At 49.0% G+C, this 21,197-nt stretch overlaps 1 protein-coding gene across 1 annotated transcript in view; it reads left to right on the top strand.

Moving 5' to 3' along the window:
* The first annotated feature begins 677 nt into the window (after positions 1–677).
* Positions 678–21,197, top strand: part of SFXN5 (sideroflexin 5) — a 425,012-nt gene continuing 404,492 nt past the window's right edge. Inside the window, exons 1-2 of the mRNA XM_088459744.1 lie at positions 678–811; positions 20,219–20,287. Of these exons, the coding sequence (XP_088315870.1) occupies positions 692–811; positions 20,219–20,287 (189 nt within the window). The 5' untranslated portion in view covers positions 678–691. The remainder of the gene's footprint in view (positions 812–20,218; positions 20,288–21,197) is intronic.

Here is a 21,197-nt window from a genome sequence, read left to right as displayed (position 1 = left end):
TTTCCCAGTGATCGCAGGACCATTCTGTGAGCTGGAATAATCCATAGAGGGTGGTGCAGTCTGTATAGGAGATACGCGGAGGACTGACCTGAGGGCCACGGTAAGGAGAAGCAGAGGACTCGCTGCAGACAGTGTTGTACATTTTATTTTATATGGAATTACTACACTATAGGCACCCACTTGGTGTTTGCGCTATATATACTGTGTATATATATATATATATATATATATATATATATATATAGGGGTCTATTTACTAAGCAGTGTTAGGAGACAGAGTGAAAAGTGATAAGAAAGTGATAAGGTGCCAGCCAATCAGCTCCCAACTGTCATTTTTCAAACACAGCCTGTGAGATGACAGTTGGGAGCTGATTGGCTGGCACCTTATCACTTTCTTATCACTTTTCACTCTGTCTCCTAACACTGCTTAGTAAATAGACCCCATGGAGCGAGAAGGTGTATACAGTGAGGAGAGAGCAGAGCTCACACAGCCAGTCACATACATAATATATATAATATAACAGGATTGCTGTGTGTTTCTGGAATTCTGTAGGACACAGCAGTTCAGGACTACATTTCCCGTCAGCCCCCGGCCTGCGGCTGACGTCACACGCTGCGGGCAGCAGCTCTGGCCGGGCGGCTCCTCCCCCAGTCACACAGCAGCAGCAGCAGCAGCGGCGGCGGCCGGGCAATGAGGGCAGGAGCAGCCGGGGACTCCCCGCCAGGACTGCAGCTCCCGGCACCCCCCGCGGCGGGGGCGGACATGGCTGACGAGCCTCCGTTCGTGCTGGGGAGGCCGCGCTTCCAGCAGGTGGGTGATGCCCGCTCCGCAGTCCCCGGGGTCCATGAGAGCCGGGTGCGTGTGAAGTGACAGCTAGCCCCGCCCCCGCGCCCTAATCAGGCCGCTCTTATTGGATGCCTCGGCTGTCACTCTGTGTATGGGCGGGTGGTCCGGGAGGCCGACTGCTAGCCTGGATTGGATGACTCTGGTTGGTGAGGGTGTGATCCGTTAGAAGGGGCGTGGTAAATGGCAGTGGGCGGGGAAACGTCTATAGAGAGGACGAAAATCTGCTGTCCTATACAGTCATGTGTGTGCTGTCCTATACAGTCATGTGTGTGCTGTCCTATACAGTCATGTGTGTGCTGTCCTATACAGTCATGTGTGTGCTGTCCTATACAGTCATGTGTGTGCTGTCCTATAGTCATGTGTGTGCTGTCCTATACAGTCATGTGTGTGCTGTCCTATACAGTCATGTGTGTGCTGTCCTATAGTCATGTGTGTGCTGTCCTATACAGTCATGTGTGTGCTGTCCTATACAGTCATGTGTGTGCTGTCCTATACAGTCATGTGTGTGCTGTCCTATAGTCATGTGTGTGCTGTCCTATACAGTCATGTGTGTGCTGTCCTATACAGTCATGTGTGTGCTGTCCTATAGTCATGTGTGTGCTGTCCTATACAGTCATGTGTGTGCTGTCCTATACAGTCATGTGTGTGCTGTCCTATAGTCATGTGTGTGCTGTCCTATACAGTCATGTGTGTGCTGTCCTATACAGTCATGTGTGTGCTGTCCTATAGTCATGTGTGTGCTGTCCTATACAGTCATGTGTGTGCTGTCCTATACAGTCATGTGTGTGCTGTCCTATACAGTCATGTGTGTGCTGTCCTATACAGTCATGTGTGCGCTGTCCTATACAGTCATGTGTGCGCTGTCCTATACAGTCATGTGTGCGCTGTCCTATACAGTCATGTGTGCGCTGTCCTATACAGTCATGTGTGTGCTGTCCTATACAGTCATGTGTGTGCTGTCCTATACAGTCATGTGTGTGCTGTCCTATACAGTCATGTGTGTGCTGTCCTATAGTCATGTGTGTGCTGTCCTATACAGTCATGTGTGTGCTGTCCTATAGTCATGTGTGTGCTGTCCTATACAGTCATGTGTGCGCTGTCCTATACAGTCATGTGTGCGCTGTCCTATACAGTCATGTGTGCGCTGTCCTATAGTCATGTGTGCGCTGTCCTATACAGTCATGTGTGCGCTGTCCTATACAGTCATGTGTGCGCTGTCCTATACAGTCATGTGTGCGCTGTCCTATACAGTCATGTGTGCGCTGTCCTATACAGTCATGTGTGCGCTGTCCTATACAGTCATGTGTGCGCTGTCCTATACAGTCATGTGTGTGCTGTCCTATACAGTCATGTGTGTGCTGTCCTATACAGTCATGTGTGTGCTGTCCTATAGTCATGTGTGTGCTGTCCTATACAGTCATGTGTGTGCTGTCCTATACAGTCATGTGTGTGCTGTCCTATAGTCATGTGTGTGCTGTCCTATAGTCATGTGTGTGCTGTCCTATACAGTCATGTGTGTGCTGTCCTATACAGTCATGTGTGTGCTGTCCTATACAGTCATGTGTGTGCTGTCCTATACAGTCATGTGTGTGCTGTCCTATAGTCATGTGTGTGCTGTCCTATACAGTCATGTGTGTGCTGTCCTATACAGTCATGTGTGTGCTGTCCTATAGTCATGTGTGTGCTGTCCTATACAGTCATGTGTGTGCTGTCCTATAGTCATGTGTGTGCTGTCCTATAGTCATGTGTGTGCTGTCCTATACAGTCATGTGTGTGCTGTCCTATAGTCATGTGTGTGCTGTCCTATACAGTCATGTGTGTGCTGTCCTATACAGTCATGTGTGTGCTGTCCTATAGTCATGTGTGTGCTGTCCTATACAGTCATGTGTGTGCTGTCCTATACAGTCATGTGTGCGCTGTCCTATACAGTCATGTGTGCGCTGTCCTATACAGTCATGTGTGCGCTGTCCTATACAGTCATGTGTGTGCTGTCCTATACAGTCATGTGTGTGCTGTCCTATACAGTCATGTGTGTGCTGTCCTATAGTCATGTGTGTGCTGTCCTATACAGTCATGTGTGTGCTGTCCTATAGTCATGTGTGCGCTGTCCTATACAGTCATGTGTGCGCTGTCCTATATAGTCATGTGTGCGCTGTCCTATACAGTCATGTGTGCGCTGTCCTATACAGTCATGTGTGCGCTGTCCTATACAGTCATGTGTGCGCTGTCCTATACAGTCATGTGTGCGCTGTCCTATACAGTCATGTGTGCGCTGTCCTATACAGTCATGTGTGCGCTGTCCTATACAGTCATGTGTGCGCTGTCCTATACAGTCATGTGTGCGCTGTCCTATACAGTCATGTGTGCGCTGTCCTATACAGTCATGTGTGCGCTGTCCTATACAGTCATGTGTGCGCTGTCCTATACAGTCATGTGTGCGCTGTCCTATACAGTCATGTGTGCGCTGTCCTATAGTCATGTGTGCGCTGTCCTATACAGTCATGTGTGCGCTGTCCTATACAGTCATGTGTGCGCTGTCCTATACAGTCATGTGTGCGCTGTCCTATACAGTCATGTGTGCGCTGTCCTATACAGTCATGTGTGCGCTGTCCTATACAGTCATGTGTGCGCTGTCCTATACAGTCATGTGTGCGCTGTCCTATACAGTCATGTGTGCGCTGTCCTATACAGTCATGTGTGCGCTGTCCTATACAGTCATGTGTGCGCTGTCCTATACAGTCATGTGTGCGCTGTCCTATACAGTCATGTGTGCGCTGTCCTATACAGTCATGTGTGCGCTGTCCTATAGTCATGTGTGCGCTGTCCTATACAGTCATGTGTGCGCTGTCCTATACAGTCATGTGTGCGCTGTCCTATAGTCATGTGTGCGCTGTCCTATACAGTCATGTGTGCGCTGTCCTATACAGTCATGTGTGCGCTGTCCTATACAGTCATGTGTGCGCTGTCCTATACAGTCATGTGTGCGCTGTCCTATACAGTCATGTGTGCGCTGTCCTATACAGTCATGTGTGCGCTGTCCTATACAGTCATGTGTGCGCTGTCCTATACAGTCATGTGTGCGCTGTCCTATACAGTCATGTGTGCGCTGTCCTATACAGTCATGTGTGCGCTGTCCTATACAGTCATGTGTGCGCTGTCCTATACAGTCATGTGTGCGCTGTCCTATACAGTCATGTGTGCGCTGTCCTATACAGTCATGTGTGCGCTGTCCTATACAGTCATGTGTGCGCTGTCCTATACAGTCATGTGTGCGCTGTCCTATACAGTCATGTGTGCGCTGTCCTATACAGTCATGTGTGCGCTGTCCTATACAGTCATGTGTGCGCTGTCCTATACAGTCATGTGTGCGCTGTCCTATACAGTCATGTGTGCGCTGTCCTATACAGTCATGTGTGCGCTGTCCTATACAGTCATGTGTGCGCTGTCCTATACAGTCATGTGTGCGCTGTCCTATACAGTCATGTGTGCGCTGTCCTATACAGTCATGTGTGTGCTGTCCTATATAGTCATGTGTGTGCTGTCCTATACAGTCATGTGTGTGCTGTCCTATACAGTCATGTGTGTGCTGTCCTATAGTCATGTGTGTGCTGTCCTATACAGTCATGTGTGTGCTGTCCTATACAGTCATGTGTGTGCTGTCCTATAGTCATGTGTGTGCTGTCCTATAGTCATGTGTGTGCTGTCCTATACAGTCATGTGTGTGCTGTCCTATACAGTCATGTGTGTGCTGTCCTATACAGTCATGTGTGTGCTGTCCTATAGTCATGTGTTTGCTGTCCTATACAGTCATGTGTGTGCTGTCCTATACAGTCATGTGTGTGCTGTCCTATACAGTCATGTGTGTGCTGTCCTATACAGTCATGTGTGTGCTGTCCTATACAGTCATGTGTGTGCTGTCCTATAGTCATGTGTGTGCTGTCCTATACAGTCATGTGTGTGCTGTCCTATACAGTCATGTGTGTGCTGTCCTATACAGTCATGTGTGTGCTGTCCTATATAGTCATGTGTGCTGTCCTATATAGTCATGTGTGCGCTGTCCTATACAGTCATGTGTGCGCTGTCCTATACAGTCATGTGTGCGCTGTCCTATACAGTCATGTGTGCGCTGTCCTATACAGTCATGTGTGCGCTGTCCTATACAGTCATGTGTGCGCTGTCCTATACAGTCATGTGTGCGCTGTCCTATATAGTCATGTGTGCGCTGTCCTATATAGTCATGTGTGCGCTGTCCTATATAGTCATGTGTGCGCTGTCCTATAGTCATGTGTGCGCTGTCCTATATAGTCATGTGTGCGCTGTCCTATACAGTCATGTGTGCGCTGTCCTATACAGTCATGTGTGTGCTGTCCTATATAGTCATGTGTGCGCTGTCCTATAGTCATGTGTGCGCTGTCCTATATAGTCATGTGTGCGCTGTCCTATAGTCATGTGTGCGCTGTCCTATATAGTCATGTGTGCGCTGTCCTATATAGTCATGTGTGCGCTGTCCTATACAGTCATGTGTGCGCTGTCCTATACAGTCATGTGTGCGCTGTCCTATACAGTCATGTGTGCGCTGTCCTATACAGTCATGTGTGCGCTGTCCTATACAGTCATGTGTGCGCTGTCCTATACAGTCATGTGTGTGCTGTCCTATACAGTCATGTGTGTGCTGTCCTATACAGTCATGTGTGTGCTGTCCTATACAGTCATGTGTGTGCTGTCCTATACAGTCATGTGTGTGCTGTCCTATAGTCATGTGTGTGCTGTCCTATACAGTCATGTGTGTGCTGTCCTATACAGTCATGTGTGTGCTGTCCTATAGTCATGTGTGTGCTGTCCTATACAGTCATGTGTGTGCTGTCCTATACAGTCATGTGTGTGCTGTCCTATACAGTCATGTGTGTGCTGTCCTATACAGTCATGTGTGTGCTGTCCTATACAGTCATGTGTGTGCTGTCCTATAGTCATGTGTGTGCTGTCCTATACAGTCATGTGTGTGCTGTCCTATACAGTCATGTGTGTGCTGTCCTATACAGTCATGTGTGTGCTGTCCTATACAGTCATGTGTGTGCTGTCCTATAGTCATGTGTGTGCTGTCCTATACAGTCATGTGTGTGCTGTCCTATACAGTCATGTGTGTGCTGTCCTATACAGTCATGTGTGTGCTGTCCTATACAGTCATGTGTGTGCTGTCCTATACAGTCATGTGTGTGCTGTCCTATACAGTCATGTGTGTGCTGTCCTATACAGTCATGTGTGCGCTGTCCTATACAGTCATGTGTGCGCTGTCCTATACAGTCATGTGTGCGCTGTCCTATACAGTCATGTGTGCGCTGTCCTATACAGTCATGTGTGCGCTGTCCTATACAGTCATGTGTGCGCTGTCCTATATAGTCATGTGTGCGCTGTCCTATATAGTCATGTGTGCGCTGTCCTATATAGTCATGTGTGCGCTGTCCTATATAGTCATGTGTGCGCTGTCCTATACAGTCATGTGTGCGCTGTCCTATACAGTCATGTGTGCGCTGTCCTATACAGTCATGTGTGCGCTGTCCTATACAGTCATGTGTGCGCTGTCCTATACAGTCATGTGTGCGCTGTCCTATACAGTCATGTGTGCGCTGTCCTATACAGTCATGTGTGCGCTGTCCTATACAGTCATGTGTGCGCTGTCCTATAGTCATGTGTGCGCTGTCCTATACAGTCATGTGTGCGCTGTCCTATACAGTCATGTGTGCGCTGTCCTATAGTCATGTGTGCGCTGTCCTATACAGTCATGTGTGCGCTGTCCTATACAGTCATGTGTGCGCTGTCCTATACAGTCATGTGTGCGCTGTCCTATACAGTCATGTGTGCGCTGTCCTATACAGTCATGTGTGCGCTGTCCTATACAGTCATGTGTGCGCTGTCCTATACAGTCATGTGTGCGCTGTCCTATACAGTCATGTGTGCGCTGTCCTATACAGTCATGTGTGCGCTGTCCTATACAGTCATGTGTGCGCTGTCCTATACAGTCATGTGTGCGCTGTCCTATACAGTCATGTGTGCGCTGTCCTATACAGTCATGTGTGCGCTGTCCTATACAGTCATGTGTGCGCTGTCCTATACAGTCATGTGTGCGCTGTCCTATACAGTCATGTGTGCGCTGTCCTATACAGTCATGTGTGCGCTGTCCTATACAGTCATGTGTGCGCTGTCCTATACAGTCATGTGTGCGCTGTCCTATACAGTCATGTGTGCGCTGTCCTATACAGTCATGTGTGCGCTGTCCTATACAGTCATGTGTGCGCTGTCCTATACAGTCATGTGTGCGCTGTCCTATACAGTCATGTGTGCGCTGTCCTATACAGTCATGTGTGCGCTGTCCTATACAGTCATGTGTGCGCTGTCCTATACAGTCATGTGTGCGCTGTCCTATACAGTCATGTGTGTGCTGTCCTATATAGTCATGTGTGTGCTGTCCTATACAGTCATGTGTGTGCTGTCCTATACAGTCATGTGTGTGCTGTCCTATAGTCATGTGTGTGCTGTCCTATACAGTCATGTGTGTGCTGTCCTATACAGTCATGTGTGTGCTGTCCTATAGTCATGTGTGTGCTGTCCTATAGTCATGTGTGTGCTGTCCTATACAGTCATGTGTGTGCTGTCCTATACAGTCATGTGTGTGCTGTCCTATACAGTCATGTGTGTGCTGTCCTATAGTCATGTGTTTGCTGTCCTATACAGTCATGTGTGTGCTGTCCTATACAGTCATGTGTGTGCTGTCCTATACAGTCATGTGTGTGCTGTCCTATACAGTCATGTGTGTGCTGTCCTATACAGTCATGTGTGTGCTGTCCTATAGTCATGTGTGTGCTGTCCTATACAGTCATGTGTGTGCTGTCCTATACAGTCATGTGTGTGCTGTCCTATACAGTCATGTGTGTGCTGTCCTATATAGTCATGTGTGCTGTCCTATATAGTCATGTGTGCTGTCCTATATAGTCATGTGTGCGCTGTCCTATACAGTCATGTGTGCGCTGTCCTATACAGTCATGTGTGCGCTGTCCTATACAGTCATGTGTGCGCTGTCCTATACAGTCATGTGTGCGCTGTCCTATACAGTCATGTGTGCGCTGTCCTATATAGTCATGTGTGCGCTGTCCTATATAGTCATGTGTGCGCTGTCCTATATAGTCATGTGTGCGCTGTCCTATAGTCATGTGTGCGCTGTCCTATATAGTCATGTGTGCGCTGTCCTATATAGTCATGTGTGCGCTGTCCTATACAGTCATGTGTGTGCTGTCCTATATAGTCATGTGTGTGCTGTCCTATAGTCATGTGTGTGCTGTCCTATATAGTCATGTGTGTGCTGTCCTATAGTCATGTGTGCGCTGTCCTATATAGTCATGTGTGCGCTGTCCTATATAGTCATGTGTGCGCTGTCCTATATAGTCATGTGTGCGCTGTCCTATATAGTCATGTGTGCGCTGTCCTATACAGTCATGTGTGCGCTGTCCTATACAGTCATGTGTGCGCTGTCCTATACAGTCATGTGTGCGCTGTCCTATACAGTCATGTGTGTGCTGTCCTATACAGTCATGTGTGTGCTGTCCTATACAGTCATGTGTGTGCTGTCCTATACAGTCATGTGTGTGCTGTCCTATACAGTCATGTGTGTGCTGTCCTATACAGTCATGTGTGTGCTGTCCTATACAGTCATGTGTGTGCTGTCCTATAGTCATGTGTGTGCTGTCCTATACAGTCATGTGTGTGCTGTCCTATACAGTCATGTGTGTGCTGTCCTATAGTCATGTGTGTGCTGTCCTATACAGTCATGTGTGTGCTGTCCTATACAGTCATGTGTGTGCTGTCCTATACAGTCATGTGTGTGCTGTCCTATACAGTCATGTGTGTGCTGTCCTATACAGTCATGTGTGTGCTGTCCTATAGTCATGTGTGTGCTGTCCTATACAGTCATGTGTGTGCTGTCCTATACAGTCATGTGTGTGCTGTCCTATACAGTCATGTGTGTGCTGTCCTATACAGTCATGTGTGTGCTGTCCTATACAGTCATGTGTGTGCTGTCCTATAGTCATGTGTGTGCTGTCCTATACAGTCATGTGTGTGCTGTCCTATACAGTCATGTGTGTGCTGTCCTATACAGTCATGTGTGTGCTGTCCTATATAGTCATGTGTGTGCTGTCCTATATAGTCATGTGTGTGCTGTCCTATACAGTCATGTGTGTGCTGTCCTATACAGTCATGTGTGTGCTGTCCTATACAGTCATGTGTGTGCTGTCCTATACAGTCATGTGTGTGCTGTCCTATACAGTCATGTGTGCGCTGTCCTATACAGTCATGTGTGCGCTGTCCTATACAGTCATGTGTGCGCTGTCCTATATAGTCATGTGTGCGCTGTCCTATATAGTCATGTGTGCGCTGTCCTATATAGTCATGTGTGCGCTGTCCTATATAGTCATGTGTGCGCTGTCCTATATAGTCATGTGTGCGCTGTCCTATATAGTCATGTGTGCGCTGTCCTATACAGTCATGTGTGTGCTGTCCTATATAGTCATGTGTGTGCTGTCCTATAGTCATGTGTGTGCTGTCCTATATAGTCATGTGTGTGCTGTCCTATAGTCATGTGTGTGCTGTCCTATATAGTCATGTGTGTGCTGTCCTATATAGTCATGTGTGTGCTGTCCTATATAGTCATGTGTGTGCTGTCCTATATAGTCATGTGTGTGCTGTCCTATATAGTCATGTGTGTGCTGTCCTATATAGTCATGTGTGTGCTGTCCTATATAGTCATGTGTGTGCTGTCCTATATAGTCATGTGTGTGCTGTCCTATATAGTCATGTGTGTGCTGTCCTATAGTCATGTGTGTGCTGTCCTATAGTCATGTGTGTGCTGTCCTATATAGTCATGTGTGTGCTGTCCTATATAGTCATGTGTGTGCTGTACTATAGTCATGTGTGTGCTGTCCTATATAGTCATGTGTGTGCTGTCCTATATAGTCATGTGTGTGTGCTGTCCTGTAGTCATGTGTGTGCTGCCCTACAGTCATGTGTGTGTGTGCTGTCCTGTAGTCATGTGTGTGTGCTGTCCTGTAGTCGTGTGTGTGCTGCCCTATAGTCGTGTATGTGCTATACTATCGCCATGTATGTACTGTCCTATATTTATGTGTGTGCTGTACCATAGTCATGTATGTACTATACTAGGGCCATGTATGTGCTGTACTATGGCCATGTGTGTGCTGCCTGTGTGTACTGTATTATGGCCATGTATGTGCTATACTGTAGTCGTGTGTGCGCTGTCCTATGGCCATGTATGTGCTATACTGTAGTCATGTGTGTACTGTACTATGGCCATGTGTGTGCTTTCCCATAGTCATATGTATACTGTACTATGGCCATGTATGTGGTGTCCCATAGTCATATGTATACTGTACTATGGCCATGTATGTGGTGTCCCATTGTCATGTGTGTGCTATCCTATAGCCATGTGTGTTCTGCCCTATGTCCATGTCTGTGGTGCCCTATAGTCATGTGTGTGCTGTGTGCGCTGTCCTTTAGTCATTTGTGTACTGTTGTGTAGTGTCCTATTATGATGTCATTAATCATATATGTGATGTCCTATGGTCATGTATGTGATTGTGGTGTCCTGTAGTCATATATATGCTGCCTTATAGTCATGTCCTATATACTCATCTATGTACTGCCCTAAAGTCCTATATAGTCATGTCCTATATACTCATGTGTGTACTGCAATATAGTCGTGTCCTACATACTCATTTATGTACTGCCCTATAGTCGTGTCCTATATACTCATGTATGTACTGCCCTATAGTCGTGTCCTATATACTCATGTATGTACTGCCCTATAGTCGTGTATTATATACTCATGTATGTACTGCCCTATAGTCGTGTCCTATATACTCATGTATGTACTGCCCTATAGTCGTGTCCTATATACACATGTATGTACTGCCCTATAGTCGTGTCCTATATACTCATGTATGTACTGCCCTATAGTCGTGTATTATATACTCATGTATGTACTGCCCTATAGTCGTGTCCTATATACTCATGTATGTACTGCCCTATAGTCGTGTATTATATACTCATGTATGTACTGCCCTATAGTCGTGTCCTATATACTCATGTATGTACTGCCCTATAGTCGTGTCCTATATACTAATGTATGTACTGCCCTATAGTCGTGTCCTATATACTCATGTATGTACTGCCCTATAGTCATGTCCTATACTCATGTACTGTATAATATAGTAATATCTGTAGTGTTCCCTCTAGCTCCGGCGGGAGGCAGGGCGCCAGGTCTATAAGACGCGTCCCCTTTTCGTCACTCTTGGGGGCGTGCCTGGCATTTACGGACACGCCGGGCAGCCCCCAAGCCCTGCAGAGAGGAAGAATAGATGCCGGGCGCATGCGCCCGGCGCCTATTCTCCTGCGGCGACCGGGTCACCGCATGTTTCTCCACCCGCGGGACACTGCGTCCCGCGGGTGAGAACGGCTCCCGCAGGCTGTGAGGGCAGGGCGCTTTTTGCCCTCCTCCTGGAGGGCAGGGTGCTTTTTGCCCTCCAGAAGGAGGGCAGGGCGCCGCGCCCCGCTAAAACAGCCTAGCGGGAACGCTAATATCTGTGTTGTCCTATTGTCATATCCTCAATCATGTATGTAATGTAGTCAGCATGCCTCCACACGGCATGCCGACGGACTATATCCCGGCGCAATACCGACCGCCGGCATGCCGAAGGTAAGTATCGGGGGTTAGGGATAGACACTAAGGGGGGAGAGTTAGGCATCGGGGAGGAATGGGTATGAAATACCGCCGGCCGCATGGTTCGATTCCCGCCAGCGGCAGCCCGACAAGAGCAGAGTTAGAAGCAGCGGAAGCCCGACAGCGCTGTAAATCCCGATCGTGGATAGGTAAGTATCTACTAACCTATCCCCCCTAACCCTAACCCTCCTTAGGGGTGCCTAACCCTAACTTCCCCCCCAAGTGCCTAACCCTAATCCCCCCCTTCCCCGCTGCCTAAACCTAAGTCCCCCTTGGGGGTGCCTATCCCTAACCCTCCCTTTCCCTAGCCTAACCCTCCCGGGGGGGTGCCTAACCCTAAGTCCCCCCCGGGAGCCCTAAACCTAACCCTCCCCCCCCCCCCGCGGCTTTCCGCTCGCGGCGCCGGCATCACTACGATCGGGATGCCGGGCGCCGGTCTCCCGGCGTCGGGGAAATGCGGGCGTCTACATCTAGACGCCTGGCATTTCACCCTTGCCGGGATATGACAGTCGGGAAGCCGGCTGGCGGTATTTAGGCAGTGGCTTCCCATCGGGGAGGGGGAGGTTAGGTTAGGTTATGGTTAGGCACCAGGGAGAGAGGGTTAGGGCAGGCAGAGGGGAGGGTTGGCATACTGACCAACAAGTGTCGGTATGTTAACTCTGTTGGGATCCCGACTGTCGGCATTACATACCCAACCCCTATGTAGACAAAATGAATTGGACACTGCCAGCAAATAGATCAACAAGATGTAATTGGCGTCAGTACTGTGCAGGTCCCCCACGTGCAGTGATTACTGCAGACACCCTGCTTGGCACCTGTCACTCCAAGTCCTCCCAGAGGTTCTCAGTGGGGATAAGATCTGGACGCTGAGCTGACCAGTCCATCCGGGTTACTGAATTGTCTGTATACCAGTCCAGCGTCGCCCTGGTAACATGACAGGTGGCATTGTCGTCCTGATAAGAACATTTGTCGTTTCTGTAGAGCTGCCACAATGTAGGGAGAACCGCGTTATTGAGCACATCTCTATACTTCTCCTTATATACCTTCACAAACACATGACTGCTGCAGGAACACACCATTACGCTTGCGTGGGGGTGTCCAATCACTTTTGTTTTATGTATGTACTGTCCTATTGTCATGTCCTCAGTCATTTGTGTCCTGTTGTATAATCCTGTCCCCAGTCATACATGTACTGTCCTATACTCATGGCCTCTGTCATGTATTCACTGTTCTATGGTCTTGTCCTCAGTCATGTATATACTGTCCTATATCAGGTCCTCATATTGTCATGTCCTCAGTCATGTATGTACTGTTGTATACATATGTCCTGTGGTCATGTACACTATTTACTGTCCTATAGTCATGTATGCACTGTTGTATACTCATGTCCTCTATCATCCATGTACTGTCCTATACTCGTGCTCTTACTTATGTATACTGTCCTATACTCATGTCCTCAGTCATGTATGTACTGTCCTACACTCATGTCCTCAGTCATGTATGTACTGTCCTACACTCATGTCCTCAGTCATGTATGTACTGTCCTATACTCATGTCCTCAGTCATGTATGCACTGTTGTATGGCCATGTCTTTGTGTATGTACAGTCCTATAGATGGGTACTCATGACCTCAGTCCTGTATGTACTGTTCTATACTCGTGTCCTCAGTCATGTATGTACTGTCCTATACTCATGTCCTCAGTCATGTATGTACTGTTGTATGGCCATGTCTTTGTGTATGTACAGTCCTATAGATGGGTACTCATGTCCTCAGTCCTGTATGTACTGTCCTATACTCGTGTCCTCAATCATGTATGTACTGTTGTATGGCCATATCTTCATGTATATACAGTCCTATAGATGGGTACTCATACAAAAGTGAGCATGGAAATGACTGAACAGTACATGTAATATGGATTGAATTGTTCATACTGTTCAACTTGTTTAATCTTTAATGTTGGGAGACTTCAGCAGGTTGCCTGTAGTGTTTGCCAACAGTGTTCTTTACGTGTGCTGCTCTCCTCCACCATCGCTGCCCCTGCACAGTGCTGGCTGCATACCTTCTACATTCCCAGCATCTCTATGGTCTTATCCCGGCCCATGTGCTGCTCTCATCCACCATCGCTGCCCCGTACACAGTGCATCTCTATGGTCTTATCCCGGCCCATGTGCTGCTCTCATCCACCATCTCTGCCCCTGCACTTTGCTGGCTGCATACCTTCTATATTCCCAGCATCTCTATGGTCTTATCCCGGCCCATGTGCTGCTCTCATCCACCATGGCTGCCCCTGCACAGTGCTGGCTGCATACCTTCTACATTCCCAGCATCTCTATGGTCTTATCCCGGCCCATGTGCTGCTCTCATCCACCATCTCTGCCCCTGCACAGTGCTGGCTGCATACCTTCTACATTCCCAGCATCTCTATGGTCTTATCCGGCCTGTGTGCTGCTCTCATCCACCATCTCTGCCCCTGCACAGTGCTGGCTGCATACCTTCTACATTCCCAGCATCTCTATGGTCTTATCCCGTACTGTGTGCTACTCTCATCCACCATCTCTGCTCCTGCACAGTGCTGGCTGCATACCTTCTACATTCCCAGAATCTCTATGGTCTTATCCCGGCCCATGTGCTGCTCTCATCCACCATCGCTGCCCCTGCACAGTGCTGGCTGCATACCTTCTACATTCCCAGAATCTCTATGGTCTTATCCGGCCTGTGTGCATCTCTCCTCCACCATGGCTGCCCCTGCACAGTGCATCTCTATGGTCTTATCCCGGCCTGTGTGCTACTCTCATCCACCATCGCTGCCCCTGCATACCTTCTACATTCCCAGAATCTCTATGGTCTTATCCCGGCCTGTGTGCAGCACTTGTCCATAGGTGGTATCCATCACCATCACACTGTACCAACCACTTTATCACATCAATGGCTTGAGTGACATCACTGAGGCATGAGGCACTGTGTCACTAGTCCCCAGAGAATGACCAGGATGACATGGTCATGAATTTAGGTTTGGCCCACCCAAAAGTGGGTACCACTATGCTTAGGCGACGGATCCACAGGTCCGTCTTTTACTTACTCCTCTTCCACCTTGGGCTTAATGAAAATCTGCTGGTTGGGGCTGTCCTGTGGGAGATTGTTATCCTAATGTGGGTGCCAGTCAGACATGCCAGTTTATGCTCTAGCATGTGGCACAGTGGACATGCCTCCTGACGGTACATGGCATATAAGAGACCTGCCCAGATGATCGCTGACGTTAAGGATGGAACTATGGTATAAAGGCAGTATCTGTTTATATTACATCATACGATACCTGGTCAGATATTGCTGTTATGTGTAGGTGAGCTGTTTGTGTTGAGGGAGTATAGTTAGAGGACTCGCCGCTGTTTGTTCCTTGTCCTGTTTTTAGGGAGAGCACTGGAAATAATTATTGGGGTTTCTCATGGCTGCTTTCTGAAGCTCTATCTCTTGTTTTGCATTACGTCGGGGTGGTGACCATTGCTGTGTCGTTAATCGTACGATCACAGCTGAAAGCCGCCCCTTGGTTTATGTAGAGAATGTCTTGCCATGAATATAGCGTCCCACTGAGTGTGCTGCGCTGAGCCCCTTCTACAACCAGCAGCGCGCAAAGGGAGGTGTCCTTGCAATTGCCTGCCGTCCGTGTTTGGGTCTTGTTATGGCGCCTTTCCGAATGTAAACACGCAGGAAGCGTTTTATCAGGAGATACGTCAGATCCCTCCAGCAAGGACTCTGTTATAATTTAGGCAATCTTTCTCCTTTGGGCTGCGCAAAATCCTTCCAATGTCTGCAGCGCCCCCAGGCAGGAGACCCCCTCCTCGTTCTGACCACCAGCCTGATGTGGCAGAGTATTTGCCAGTCTGTTTATTTGCGAATTGCTGAACTTCAGCTGCCACTCGTCGAGGCAGAAATGATCGTTGTGTGGAAGGCTTGGGCAATGCCGGAAGCTGTACTTGTTGTATGGGACTGGTGGCCTTGAGCAACAGGGGGAGCCTGCATGGTCACCTCCCCTCATAGGCCTAGAAGCCAGATGGCTTGTGGCCTGTAGTAGTCCAGGGTCCTCACAGTCGTACATATGTCGTCATTGCGTAGACCTTGCTTCCCAATATTTACTCTATCCTTCAGGCTCTGTATTTCTGTACACACTCCAGAGCCAAGGCTTAGCCTGGACTTAGAGGAGAATCGCTGGGAAGGAATGAGGGGGGGGGAGTAGACCTATTGTACCGTCTGCTTGACCGACAGCTGATGTTCGGAGCCCCTGGTAGGACCTGGGGACACAGAATTGGAGCCAACCACCAACCCGGTGATTAATTCTAAGTTACCCTACGGACTGTGGGCCCCCGTGGCCCTCAGAGATGCTACGACAGATGGTTTTATCCAACTAAAATATTACGGTGACGTCAACCCAGAGAGTGACACAGACTGTCCTCCTGCAAGCAACCTGCTCCACCTTATTCAGACTCATCAGTGCAGGATTTTCCCCAACCCCTCCAGTTGGGGAGATTCTTACCCGGCAGTATATTTTGACGTAGACCGACCTCGAGGCAACCTGTGACTCTACAGTTTCTCTTTTATGGCAGGGCATGCTGGGCGTTGTGGTCCCACAGCAGCAGGGCGGCCACTAATTTAAAGCTGTCTAGTCACCTGGCTGCAGGTAACGCACTCAACGTTGCGCGATGTGACTTGCGTTACGTACATTAACATGCTGATCTGTGTCCTCTGTCCCTCTGCACCAGGCTTCAGAGACCTGCGGATCCCCAGCCACCTTCTGCTGCCTGTCCTATCTGCTTCACTGAGATAGCTGTCTGCTCAGCCTCCCTCCATAGAGAACAATTGGCTCCGCGTGAGAGTCTGGGGAGAGGCAGATGGAGCCGCCTGTGCGATTAAAGTATATGCAGCGTAGAACAAGTGTCCCGGAAAGCGATGGGTCATGAAACCGCTCCCTTCGGAAATGTGATGTTGAATTGAAGAGAGGGTTTTGGCACCCGGCTCAGAGTGTTCATATCAAGCCGTATGATTAATGGAGTAAAAGTATGTTGCATTATCTTAATCATTTACATTTCATCTGTGTTGATGAAATAATCGCTCAGGAGCATAGAAATATGAGGAATATTAAAGCAGCCGAAGCCACCTACGCACGCACCAGTGCTTGGTACAATATACTGCTGCTGGTGGTGGTGGATTAACCATTTCACTGCCAGGACAATCTGTCTCTGGAATATTTACCGTAACTGCAGATTATTGAGCAATACTTGGATTTCACGTATTTTTTTTTTTTCTTTGCTCCTTTAGCATGCGTCAGAAAAGTGCGATTCCCTACGAGAACCTGTCACATCTGGGCTGTGATCTGGATTTTCCCGGAAAACGCCGTTTCCGTTGGCCGAGCCGCCACTAGTTTGTGAAGCTCACGGCGATCCGAGGAATCGCAGTTCCGTTTTGCAACCACCATAGCGAATTTCCCTAATGGAGTTTCTCCTATTTAAAAAAAAAAACAACAAAAAACGCTTCTATTCGAGTGTGTGACATAATCAGTAAGGTGATATTAACCGTGAATGGTGAGCGCCCCAACGCTCAGCGTGTCTGGATGGGGCGCAGGCGTTCAGGGAGTGGCGTAAGAATTGGTAAATGAGGAATATGGACAGGATGAATAGTTATAAGTTGTATTACCGGCCTATTTTATTCATTCCTAATGTTCCGATGGGCTTTGCGGTCATTGTTATACAGTTTGTGTTATAAAGGAAACGGCAGGTATGGCGCTAAACGCAGAGCCGTGTAACCTGCATCCATTCGCCTGTGTGTAAGCGCTGCATGTTCTCACTAGATGCTGACTATCCCTCCGGCACTCCTTTGCCTGTTCATTCCTTGCTGGCGCTGATAGGTGACCGCACCGGTTTGCTGGTCGCTGCTATTTCCAGAAATCAGGTCAGATTTATATAAACGTCTCCCAGATGCTTCCCTGGATCCCTCTCAGTAACACGTACAGCGCGCGTGACATCTGCCTTCCTGCACAGCCCATCCTGGGGGAACTTCTCTGTCTACAGCAAAACCAGGCTCTGTAGTGGGCAAAGCCCTGGCAGCACCTACCTTACAAGGGGTCACTACTGCTCAGTCCGATGGGTGCACCCAGGCCCTGCAGGCACCGTGATTTCCCAGGCTGCGCTATGAATCCTGCCTTACATTGATGTAGTGTGTTTCCTTGTGAATATAATTCCTCTTATGGTGCACCTGCCCCTGTCTGATGTTATTAGCTGGGCTTCGCTGGTTACTTGTTATTACAGAGGAGTTTTCCCAGTGCACAAAATGTAACAGACTAGTGGTTTGGGCACAGGAATTGCGTTGCACCGATCTCCTCCTAGACCAGGGATGTATTTAGATGCATCTCTTCAAGCGTCCCCGGAACTTATGCCTTTGTGGCACTACAAGTGCCGAAACGGCGTGCAAGCTGTTGTGGCACTACATGTCCCAGCATGTTCTGACAGCCAGCAGATTTCTGTATCAGGGAGGTGTGGAGGTTTCCTTCTACTGGAGAATGGGCGAAAGCCAGATCCTCACCTGTGTTGTAGGAGGATTGTCGCCAGGGATACAGAAATACATGGACAGGGTGATTAGGTTACTGGTGAGGCCAGACGTGCATAGGTGACGAGGTGTGATTGTGGTGTGGATAGCGTACTTCCTAACTCTCCCTGATTGTCAGGGAGACTCACATTATATAGCTGTTATATACTGGGTGGGAACAAAAAGAAATCAGAGATATATACATACAGATGGTATAATCGGCGCCATTCCCCTGCATGGGTTATAAGGCACAATGATCCCTATGGCTACATGTATTTCATGTAAGGTTTCTCTTGGCCACTTATATGGAGTCCCCTGTAAAACACAAGAAATTATCCTGTCCTGAATAGTATCAGTGTGTTTCCATCATCAAATAGATCTTACTAACTGCTTTGGGGCTCATTTACATTTGGATGCAAATCAGTTTTATGGCGCACGTCTCTCAGATGTATCAGTACACGCCCACTTTACCGCCGCGCTCATAGGTGCTACTTTCATACTCTCCCTGACATGGTTTTATTAGGCAAGTATGGTTTATAGTCTCAAAGTACAGCCCAATAAAAGTGTTTATTATTGTATCCTCTGTCCTCTCCCAGTGCCTAACCCTGCTCTCTGCATACTTGCCGACAATCAGCTCCAGCCTTCCAGGAGGGAGCTGATTGTCGGCGAATAGCGGGGGCGGGGCCGGACATTGGGGGCGGAGCCGGGGAGGGGGCCGCACAATTGCGTCATCGTGACTCCGCCCCCTCTTCACAATGTCGTGATTTTCGGCATTGTAAAGCAGGGGGCGGGGCCACGATGACGCGAATCGCGTCACCAGGCCCCCCGCTGCGGGTATTTCTGTTTTTCTCAGGGGGGGGGGGGGTGGGGAGGGTGTGAGACTTCCTGGAGGCTTGCCTGCCTTTCCGGGGGGCCGGGAGCGGCAGCCGAAAATCGGGAGGCTCCCGGCCAAATCGGGAGGGTAGGCAAGCCTGGCTCTCTGCATACTGTATAATCTCATCCTACACCAGACCCTCCACACATGGCTCCTATGGTATATTTGACTAGGCTAAAAATGGCTTTATGTCGCTTGCAATAGAATGTTATATAGTGAGAGGATTAAGGTTCTCAGGAGCACAGAGTATATCAGGAGATGAGTGATGTGTCAATGAGGACAGGGCTGCATGTGACAGGGGCATGACATGATATGAGGAGGGGAATGGAGGCAGCAGGTAGTCACAGACTGAGAGTTATATAGTGGGAGGAGCAGGGTCTCCCAGCAGCACAGAGTATATCAGCAGATGAGTGATGTGTCAGTGAGGACAGGGCTGCATGTGACAGGGGCAGTGACATGATGTGAGGAGGGGAATGGAGGCAGCAGGAAGCCACAGACTGAGTTATATAGTGGGAGGAGCAGAGTCCGCAGCAGCACAGAGTATATCAGGAGATTAGTGATATGTTAGTGAGGGGATGTGTCCGGTCTGCTGGAAATCGGGATGCCGACATTTACATTACCGACGCTAGTCAGAATCCCGAAGGTAAGTTGGGGGGAGGGTTAGAGTTAGGTACTAAGGGGGGAGGTTTAGGGTACGAGGAGGGGGAGGTTAGGTTCAGGCACTAGGGGGTGAGGTTAGAGTCAGACACCAAAGAGGGAGGGTTAGTGAGAGGGGGAAGGTTAGCATACCGACCAATAAGTGTCATTATGTTAATCCTGGTGGGATCCCAGCGTCTGGATTCTGACCACCAGGATCCCGACTGTCGGTATTTCATAGCGATCCCTTAGTGAGGACAGGGCAGTGACATGATGTGAGGAGGGGGATGGAGGCAGCAGGAAGGAATATACCGCAAAGCGCTTGTAATGTTTTTCAATGCATTTATAACTGTGTCGGCATTATAACTTTAAACGTGATCGTAAAGCATCATGTTTAAAGTTAACTATCTAAGTACTATACTGTACCTCCCACCTGTAGCTTCAAGTCTGTTCTGTTACTGGTTGTGCAATGTAATGACCCCATATCCTGTCTGTGTGTTTCAGAGCACGTTCTATGGCAGATTTCGTCACTTTCTGGACATCATTGACCCGCGCACACTCTTTGTAACAGAGGTACGGTATTGCTGTCTTGTTATTGCTCTCCTGTGACAATGTGATGTAGCAATAAACATAATAAACTTGAAGGGCCTCTGGGCCTGATTCAGAGCCGGACGCTCTGACAAAAGCGCTCGCTCTGAATCAGGGCGTTTTTTTATTTTATTTGCGAAGCGGCCTCTTGGATGCTCGCATAGCTGTGGGTTACCACCCACAGCTTATGCGAACGTCCATGATGATGGTCGCGATGGTCAAGACCATCGTGACCATCGGGCTTGCGACGAGACCCTCGCGGTAGGGTCTCGGTGACCGCAAGCCCTTGAGTGATTTTGGCTCTATCAAAGCCAAAAACACTCCCACTGACATCACTAGTGATGTCAGTGGGGCCGGACCCAGACGGTAGGCGTTCCCATGGGAACGCCTCCGTCTGGGCAGCCACGCCCCCGGCACGCCCACCAAAGGGGGCGTGCTGTCACTCACCATCGACAGCACGCCCTCTTTGGTGCGAGACCCAGAGCGACGGAGTGCCTGTCGCTATCCGGGTCTCGCGCATGCGCACGACGGAGCAGCCTCTGCCATGCGCATTTGGGCAACATCGACCCGCTTGCGAGCGCTCAGTGCTCACGAGCGGGTCTGAATCAGGCCCTCTGTGCAGAGTTGGACACATTTCCTACTCTGAACATACGTTGCTGAATCCCGTGTTCACATTTGGCTGTTGCGTCTCATGTATCTGAAGATCTGTACAACTGAGGACGCTGCAGTATTCCTGCCTCGGACAAACAAATGCATATTCTTACACGTGGCGGTGCCCGTAGCAACCGCGGGCGTCACATTACCCTAATCATATGAAGCGTACTGCGTCTGTGTGCTCTGCATAAGGTCTGATGTAGTTACAGGACAGGAGTGATGTCTCAATCATCGCACAAAT

Source organism: Taudactylus pleione, unplaced genomic scaffold (genome assembly GCF_031769625.1).
Source record: "Taudactylus pleione unplaced genomic scaffold, aTauple2 ptg000930l, whole genome shotgun sequence".
Lineage (NCBI taxonomy): Eukaryota > Metazoa > Chordata > Amphibia > Anura > Myobatrachidae > Taudactylus > Taudactylus pleione.
The sequence above is the reverse complement of the archived record's forward strand: the minus strand, read 5'-3'. Positions and strand labels throughout refer to the sequence as shown.